Source organism: Cucurbita maxima, unplaced genomic scaffold (assembly GCF_002738345.1).
Source record: "Cucurbita maxima cultivar Rimu unplaced genomic scaffold, Cmax_1.0 Cma_Scf00009, whole genome shotgun sequence".
NCBI classification, from domain to species: domain Eukaryota; kingdom Viridiplantae; phylum Streptophyta; class Magnoliopsida; order Cucurbitales; family Cucurbitaceae; genus Cucurbita; species Cucurbita maxima.
The window spans coordinates 5,891,783-5,900,944 of NW_019272025.1; the positions used below are offsets into that span (position 1 = coordinate 5,891,783).

General features: G+C 36.6%; 2 protein-coding genes across 2 annotated transcripts; one reads left to right on the forward strand and one right to left on the reverse strand.

The window, feature by feature from the left end:
* Positions 1–68: 68 nt before the first annotated feature.
* Positions 69–1,055, reverse strand: LOC111483761 (protein GAST1-like). Its single transcript, XM_023130063.1, has 3 exons — positions 934–1,055; positions 519–594; positions 69–427 (listed from the first exon to the last, which is right to left on the reverse strand). Exons 1-3 carry the CDS (start codon positions 1,000–1,002, stop codon positions 246–248), a joined length of 327 nt encoding a protein of 108 aa, XP_022985831.1. The 5' UTR covers positions 1,003–1,055; the 3' UTR covers positions 69–245.
* Positions 1,056–2,726: 1,671 nt separating this feature from the next.
* On the forward strand, positions 2,727–8,829 carry LOC111483736 (magnesium-chelatase subunit ChlD, chloroplastic). The gene is made up of 15 exons (XM_023130025.1): positions 2,727–3,055; positions 3,276–3,454; positions 4,004–4,088; positions 4,167–4,483; positions 4,565–4,688; positions 5,072–5,164; positions 5,576–5,671; positions 6,088–6,228; positions 6,399–6,596; positions 6,689–6,844; positions 7,224–7,331; positions 7,708–7,842; positions 8,080–8,244; positions 8,336–8,456; positions 8,549–8,829. Exons 1-15 carry the CDS (start codon positions 2,777–2,779, stop codon positions 8,632–8,634), a joined length of 2,283 nt encoding a protein of 760 aa, XP_022985793.1. The 5' UTR covers positions 2,727–2,776; the 3' UTR covers positions 8,635–8,829.
* The last annotated feature ends 333 nt before the right edge of the window (positions 8,830–9,162 follow it).

Below are 9,162 nucleotides of genomic sequence, written 5' to 3' on the forward strand. Positions count from 1 at the left end.
ATCATATTTCCCCTAAATTTTTTATTTAGTGTATTTGACTCATTTCGATTAGAAACGTATTGGAACAGTTTTACGAGCTAATTTTAATAATATTAAGTTTAAATTTCATTAATAAGTGTCCAAACTCGTGTCGAAATAAACTTACATTAATTAACATAAACACCATCATTTGAGTCGAAATAAGAGGTTGTTGCCCAGGAAAGCGTGTAAAAGGGAGAAATAAATGAAAATGGAGACGACGAGAACTAGGGGCATTTCGGGCCACCGCGCTTGGTCTTCCAATTGTTATAGCAAGGGCACATCTGCTTGTTCCCATAGGTGCCGGGAGGAACGCACAAGCACTTCGCACAGCACTTTCTGCAGAATACCATGCACGGCTTCTTGAACGACGTTGCAGAGCACCGCACCGTGCACCGCCCCCCGCATTCTGAAACGCCGCCGCAGAAGGCCAAAACAAAAAATGTAGAGAGTTTAAGATTATAGTTCGACTGGACCATTGAAAGGGGAAAAGAAAATACCTTCCGGACGGAGGCTGCCCTGGGTGCCGCCATACATCTTAGACGACGCTACTGCTGTTTCAATGCTAGCGGCGGCCTGCGGGACAGGGAAAATTCGCCCATTATTTCTCGCCGCTTCATCGGCCGGTCCACTTTTTATCAACACATCTCGATTATTTAATTGTGAACCGTCAAAGTTACCGCCACGTCACGGCCACGTTTATTATTACAATTTTTTTTTTTTTTATCAAATTAAACCTTTTTATTTGCCTGTATTTTCAAAATTAAAGTTATGTTAAAAAAATATACATGATTTTATTTTGTTTAAAAATATTTATTAATTAACATTTTGTTTGAATATTCAAAATGTTTCATTTTTTATTGAGAAATTCATTGAGAATTAAAAAAAAAAAAAAGGATAAAATTTTGTATTTACCTGAATGTGTGTGGATGAAAGAAGCATGAGGGCAAGGCAGAGGAGGAGGAAGGTGGAAAGGGTAGCCATGGGTTTAGTGCAGTGCTTTGGCCTTTGAAGAGGGTTTTTCTTTTTGTGTTGTGCAAATGCTGAACAACCTGGTTCTATTTATACCCGAATTTTAAAAAATCTAATACTTTGGTTTATTTATTTTCAAAGCTGGAATCTCCATTATTATCCAAGTGGATTTCACACTATAAAAATATATTAAATTCTCTAACAGCAAAAAAAAAAAACAACCATGTGGCTTTCTTTATCAGCTGACAGCTCGATACATTTACTCTATATAATTCCTCTGTCAGTGTTCGTGGCCTTCAATTTTCCTTATTATTATTATTTTTTTAAATCCTTCCTTTCAATTTTTTATTTTTATAGTTATTTACTACTTATTCATTAAACTATACTATACTTGAATTAATTCATAGATTGTACCTTAAGCGTCGATCATTGTTAGGGTTAATAAACTTTTTTTTTTCTCTTGTTAGTTGCTAATCACACATGTCGAAATCATTGAATTTGAACATTTCTCACAATAATATAAATAAATATCGCCCGTGATTCAGTTTTTTCATCGTGTGCTCCAATTAGGGTTTTTTGCTTCAAACCCGTATGTATAGTGTTGTAGGTCTTATTTATTTTCGAAATTCAAGTCCCGACATTGCCTCCTATAGAATACAATGTTGGAAGTATAAAACAACTTTTCGAAACTGTTAAAAAATGCAAACAAAAAGTCGTCAATGGTATCCTAACGTTGATCAAACAAACAAATTAAGCAGAAATGCCCACTTATTTAAACCAGTGGGCGAGGGAAAGAGGCAAGAGAGGCATGTGATTGGAGGGGAAATGGAGAAGTGAAAAGGGCGTTGGCATGTTAAGAGCACATGCCCATCTTGGTCGCACAAGTAGAAGAGGGATCCCACCACCACCCTAAAAAGTGCATTTCAGACATAGCCAAAGTCTAAAACCCAATTTGCAAAACTTGATAACAACTTCCCATATGGTTCCTTTGAGCTTCCACATCCAAACACACTTGTCTCTGGGTTGGGCCCCTATCGCTTCCATTCTCATCTCTTTCTCTACCACATTTTCCTTTTCCTTTTTCTTTAAGAGTTCTTAAAAAAAATGTTATTTATTAAAAAATAAAATTACTCCCATGCTTTCTTTAATAATCCCTTTATTTTTATTTTTTACTCTCTCATGTTTTCATTTTAAAAATTTAAATTAATATTTTATTTTATAAATATCAAGTTTTTTTTATGATCTAAAATCACAAAAGAAAAGGAAAATTGTTTGTTTAAAAAATATTTTTAGAAGGTATTTCAAACGTACGGTTAATAAATAATACGATGGAAAGAGAAAGTAGGAGAAAATATCTGGGGGGTTTTAAATAAAAATAAAAATGTCGGTTATTTAAATATAAATAAAAAAATTAATTTTGGTGGTGGTGGATGGGCCTCGGCCATTGTTCTGGAAGCTGGACATTGATGACAATCATGGGCCTCGATTACTTTTGGACTCTGGTTGGCCCAATTATTATTCCATGGGCCTCAATTTCTTTTGGACTCTGATTGGCCCAAAGTTTCATTCCACGGGCCTCAATTTATTCGGACTCTGAGTGAGGTTTTCCTGTAAATAAACTACTTTTGTTATAAATTGTTTAGGGTTTTATTTATAAATTTATAATTTCAACCATTAAATTATTGCTTATTTTTGTGTTAAAAAGAAACTGTTGGCGGGTTGTATAAATTAGGAGGGAACTAATGGATAAGAAAGGAGTCGGATTTTCATACTCTCTGCAATAACAATGTCACCCACATCCCTCACTCCTTCAGCGGCTCTCCCTCATCTCCAATCTTCCCTTCTTCCCTCTTTCAGATTCCGCCCTCTTCTCCTCTCTTCAGCTTCATCTTCATCTTCTCCATTCTTCCCAAAACGCCATTTCTGTCGCAGAATCCGCCATTGCATTCGCTCGTCTGCAAATACCGTCGTCGAGTCCGGCAACGGAGCTGTAGCTGCATCAGAGCAGCTAGAAGCAACTTCCTATGGCAGACAGTACTTCCCCCTCGCTGCAGTTGTTGGCCAAGTACTATAATCATCTCTGTCTCTTTCACTTTCTAGCGCTAAGGTTGTGCTTGGCCCGATAATTGGCTGACGTTGCCTTGAATGCCCTTTGAGTTGTTTAATTTTGATTCTTGAAGATAATTGTTTGAATCTGTAACATCGCCGGTTGTTATTTTTGTATTTTTTTTCTTCGGTATATGTGTAGGAATTAACTGTTGTGTCTATCACCAATTGGTTTACAGGATGCAATTAAAACTGCTCTCTTGCTTGGAGCTATCGACCGTGAAATTGGCGGCATTGCCATATCTGGAAAGCGAGGAACGGCTAAGACAGTTATGGCCCGTGGATTACACGCAGTCTTGCCACCTATTGAAGTAGTTGTTGGGTCCATTTCAAATGCCGATCCATCCTGTCCAGAAGAGTAAGATTGCCTAGTGTTTAGAAGTAATCATTCTACAGCACCTTTCGGTTGAGAAATTTTGTTATTCACCTGATAGGCAATACCATAGATGTTAGTCAGGGGTTGGATGACTTGGGATATAAATTTAAAAGATCCATTGATTTTTGTGGCGATCCCGCCTTGACCTATTTTCTCTTTCGACCTTGGAATGTTCTATCTTGCGAACCCAAGATTTGGCTTCTTGTAAGTTAGATATTGTGTAAGTCGCTTCCAGCTCCCCATTAAGATCAATAGAGAAGGTATTAAATGCGGTTCTATTGAGGGCATGAGATTTTGTACAACATGAGTGTTCACAGTCTTCTAAACATTCACATAATCTGCTAATTCACGAGTGTTTGCTTGCCCAAACATTACACCAAGGTTTTAAAGAAATACAGTATCTGAATATGCCTAATATGCTCCTGGCCTCTATTTCTTGACTGAAAGAAGTTTGATCTCTAATTAAATTTTAATTTTATTTATTATAACAATTGTTGTGTTTTTTCCCCAACTGAAAAAAATAAACTAAAGATGGGAGGATGGCCTTGCTGATCGTGTTGAATATGACTCAGCTGGTAATATCAAGACACAGATTGTTAAGTCTCCTTTTGTTCAGGTACTTATCGAGACGCTTGATATCTCACATAGACCTCATTTTTCATTGCTTAATGAAGCAAGTTTGATATGGCTGCAGATCCCACTTGGAGTTACAGAGGACAGGCTCATTGGATCCGTTGATGTTGAAGAGTCTGTAAGAACTGGAACGACTGTTTTCCAGCCCGGTCTTCTTGCTGAAGCTCATAGAGGAGTTTTGTATGTCGATGAAATAAATCTTTTGGACGAGGGCATTAGTAACTTGCTGCTTAATGTATTGACTGAAGGAGTCAATATAGTTGAAAGAGAAGGAATCAGTTTTAGGCATCCATGCAAACCACTCTTAATTGCTACTTACAACCCAGAAGAGGGCGCTGTTCGTGAACACTTGCTTGACAGGATTGCAATTAATTTAAGGTATAGTAGTTTCTTTGCCAGTGAAGTAAAACATATATTCATTTCTCTTTCTCATTAGGCTATGACAAACTCCTTGTGCAGTGCAGATCTACCTATGAGTTTTGATGATCGTGTTGCAGCTGTAGGAATTGCTACACAATTTCAAGAACAGAGTAGGGAAGTTTTGAAAATGGTCGAGGAGGAAATAGAGTTTGCAAAAACTCAGGTAATCTGGCCTGTTATGGTATAGATTATTAGACTTAAATGATCTGCTCCCTAATGAATAGCTACTTGCATGATATAACTCACTAGTTTCCTGGAGCATTAAAGGTGAAATATTAACTGCCTCCATCATTATTTTCGTTCATATGGATGAACCTCAGTTTTATTGTATAACTACAAACCTTGTTTTAGAAAATTGGGTTGCTTTGTTAGTATTACATATACTCAAGCGCATAAGCTTGACAGTTGCTGGATGTTTTGTAATAAAAAAAACACAAGTCTTTACCTTTATTCATTTATTTTATTTTTTATGAATCAAATACTCAGCAAAACAAATCTTTATTCTGTAAAAGTAACTGTTAAAGGTTGAACCACCTTTAAATGCAGATAATTTTGTCAAGAGAATATTTGAAGGATGTTATAATTGGACGAGAGCAATTAAAGTACCTCGTCTTGGAAGCTATTCGAGGTGGTTGCCAGGTTCTTGCCAATTCTTTCCTCTTGACTTCAGTTTTCAATGGACTTCATGTTTCATCTTGACCCTGTTTTTTCATCAATGTGTTGATTACTCCCCCATGCATTTGAAGATTTTACTATCTTCCTCGATGGGAGACAGTTTTCTTTCTCAGCTATTTCCATTTAGGCTTTTAAGATTGGAAACGAAATGGTGTTGGAATGAACTATTTGCTCTGATTTGAAATTCTGCGTGCAATATTATTTTTCTATTTTATTATTATTTTTTTTTTTTTTTGTCATTTTTGTGCTCACTGGGAAAATGAAGCTGAATAGAAAAATACATAATGCCAGCTGAGTAACTTGACAGAAGATCACAGCTTTACATTTTTCTTGCTTCTTATCTTGATTGTCCAATATATGACTGGTGGAAATCAGGGGCACAGAGCTGAGCTATATGCAGCACGTGTTGCAAAATGCCTGGCTGCTTTTGAGGGGAGAGAAAAAGTCTATGCTGATGACCTGAAAAAAGCTGTAAGCTGATAAGTTGTCTTCTTTACTGCAGTGCTACTTCTTTTCTACCTCGTTAATTGCATAACTGGAAAGATATTCTTTCTTACCTTGGCTGTGATTTTACCTATGCTAGAGTGTTATTCATGATTGGAAAATTTTTCTTTATTTTTTCCAAAAGTCTATGGTTTGTTCCCTACTGGCTTCTCTGATGAAATTTTGTGAGGTATAAGCTTTTGTTAATCATTACAAAGCAACAACGGTATTAACTGTCTCATATTGTTATCCAGTACAAGTATGGATGTTTTCCTACGAACTGTTAGGTGTTCCATTGGGTGAAGGTTTCCTTTTCTCAATGTTTTCTGATATTATGTATAGTTCTGTATTTCAGTTTGGCACCTCCATATATGCTTTCCATTCTAACATATTACACATTATAGGTTGAACTGGTCATTCTACCTCGTTCAATCATCAATGAGAATCCACCAGATCAGCAAAATCAACAGCCTCCGCCACCTCCACCACCTCCACAAAATCAAGAATCTGGGGAAGAGGAGAATGAAGAGGAAGAAGAACAAGAGGTTTTGTACATCCATCAGAATTCCAGTTTGTCAATGATTTTTTTTCTCATTTAAGTGATTCTAATTTTTTTCCCTTGCATTTTTCAATGGAATAGTCTATGCGGTGTTTCACTTTTAATTTGTTTATTTGATTATTCTCCAATAACTTGAAATTTCCTTCCGGTATGCAGGAAGATGATGATAAAGAGAATGAACAGCAGGAGCAATTACCTGAAGAATTCGTTTTTGATGCTGAAGGAGGTTTGGTGGATGAGAAACTTCTTTTCTTTGCTCAACAAGCACAGAGACGCAAAGGCAAGGCCGGGCGGGCAAAAAATGTCATCTTTTCAGAGGACAGAGGACGGTATATTAAGCCAATGCTTCCAAAGGTCAGTCAACTTCCTGACCCTTTCATTCGAGACGTGAGTTTAATTTTGGTGTTCAAGGCACACACTTTTCTACTGATCGTCATATTCTGCAGGGGCCTGTTAAGCGGTTAGCAGTTGATGCAACGCTTAGAGCAGCTGCTCCATATCAGAAGTTGCGAAAGGCAAAAGATGTTCAGAATACTAGGAAAGTTTTTGTCGAGAAGACTGACATGAGAGCAAAAAGAATGGCTAGGAAAGCAGGAGCATTGGTAATCAAACTTCAGTTTTATTAATCACTATGTTATATATATACATATATATATATAAGAAGTATCATATAATAAATTTGGGACATTAAATGAGCGTAAATGACATGATAGTTGCAGTTTGTTCTTGGTTCAACATTGGAATGCTAATAATGTCTTGATTTGGTTGTACTTGGAAGTTTTCTGCTTTGATTTCATTGCTCTATGGAGGAATAGAATTTCAGAACCTTGAGAGTTGTAAACTTCAAGCAAAATATTATTATTATTATTATTTTTTTATATTGTTCAGACGACAGCTTCCCAATTTTAACTTCTTTGGAAGTCCCAATTTGGATTTGAATTATGGTGATGTCTCATTCTTAGATTTGGTTACCTATGGCAGGTAATATTTGTGGTTGATGCCAGTGGGAGCATGGCATTGAATCGTATGCAAAATGCAAAAGGTGCAGCACTCAAGTTACTGGCAGAAAGCTATACGAGTAGGGATCAGGTAACACAAAGATAACAACATTATGCACTTCAAGGTTACATGGCTCCAGACAATTGATATTTGCCTTGCAAAGCATCAAATATTTTCCTCTTACAAAGAATGTAGAAGCAGTAGCATGGTTATTGTCTAGTCGTCGCCAAAAAGCATGATTAAGATTTACCCATATTTTCATTTATCTGTTTGTCACAGGATCCCTTAATTTCATCGTAAGATATTAATAAGAGTCCTGAATTCCAATTTTTTGATTGTTTAAGCAATCATGGTCAAGACTTCAATGTTCTTTTTCTTCTCTTTCCCCTTTACTTTTCTTTGGAACTCTAATTGCTATCTGGCTTTGTAGTAATGCTTGCTTTTATATCTAATAATCACATTACAGGTTTCCATAATTCCGTTCCGTGGAGATAGTGCTGAAGTTCTCCTACCTCCTTCAAGATCTATTGCAATGGCAAGAAAACGTCTCGAGAGACTTCCTTGTGGTGGAGGATCTCCCCTGGCTCATGGTCTTACCACGGTCAGTATTTTAATATTGATCTTGAACCATCTTAAGAGTTATCGGATTCTAGGTTGGGACTGAAAAGGAAGCGATAGTAAAAGTTCAGTATTGTAGTTACGTTGGGTGTCTTTTCTTTTATTCATTCAGGTCTGCAAGCACCAAGCCCATTAACTGGGCTTACATTCCTTGTTCTGATTGTAATGGTAGCAAGTTAAAAACATGTGTCCTAAAGTGGTTTATGATCCACTTCTCCAGGCTGTGAGGGTTGGATTAAATGCTGAGAAAAGTGGCGATGTAGGAAGAGTGATGATTGTTGCAATAACTGATGGCAGAGCCAACATATCACTGAAAAGATCCACTGATCCTGAAGCAGCAGCTGCAGCTGCTGATGCTCCTAGACCTTCGGCACAAGAATTGAAGGTAAATTCAAGTCCTTTAGCCTCATGTGCTTCATCCAATACAGATTTAGTAAATTGAAAACCTTACTTGTGAAATGGTCATTCTAATGAAGGATGAGATTCTCGAAGTGGCTGGAAAAATATACAAAGCAGGAATGTCTCTCCTCGTCATTGATACCGAAAACAAGTTCGTGTCAACTGGTTTTGCAAAGGAGATCGCGAGAGTAGCTCAAGGTTTGTTCCATTTTCAAGTATAAGTTGTTCAAACTTAGAGCAGCACCACAATTGCATAATAACATCTTACACAACACATTCATTCATCACAGGAAAATACTACTACTTACCAAATGCCTCGGATGCTGTCATTTCTGCTACGACGAAGGAAGCTCTTACCGCATTCAAGAACTCGTAAAATGACTGAAGTGGTCCGTTTTCTTGCTCACTAGTTTTGTTGAAATGAAAACAGGCTTTTCCCTGCAGTCTAAATACTTATTTTTGGCAATGTTCATAATAGAGCAGATCATTTTGGTGGAGAATCCACCCCATTTAAATCTTGTATTGCAAGGATTGTTTCAATCAATGAGTGAAAGAGTCGCCTGCTTCTTCTGATGTTCAAATACAGCTCTGGTGCCTGCTTCTTCTGATGTTCAAATACAGCTCTAGTGGACGTGGGCCGAATAATCAAATTTTAGTACAAAAGTTCGAATCTTGAATTAATGGTAACTTATATAAAAAATAAAATTAGAGTTATTTGAAGGGACTCCATTCTTAAAATAAATAATAGTAATAAACTACAGAATACCTATAAAAAGCACCATTCTTTTAGTTTTTTTTTTTTTCCTTTAAAAGGTTAGACAAAACAAATTTATTATCATTAGTTTGGGAACAATTTTATTTTATAATTGTCATTTGAATAACTTCATTAAATCCAAAATTTAAA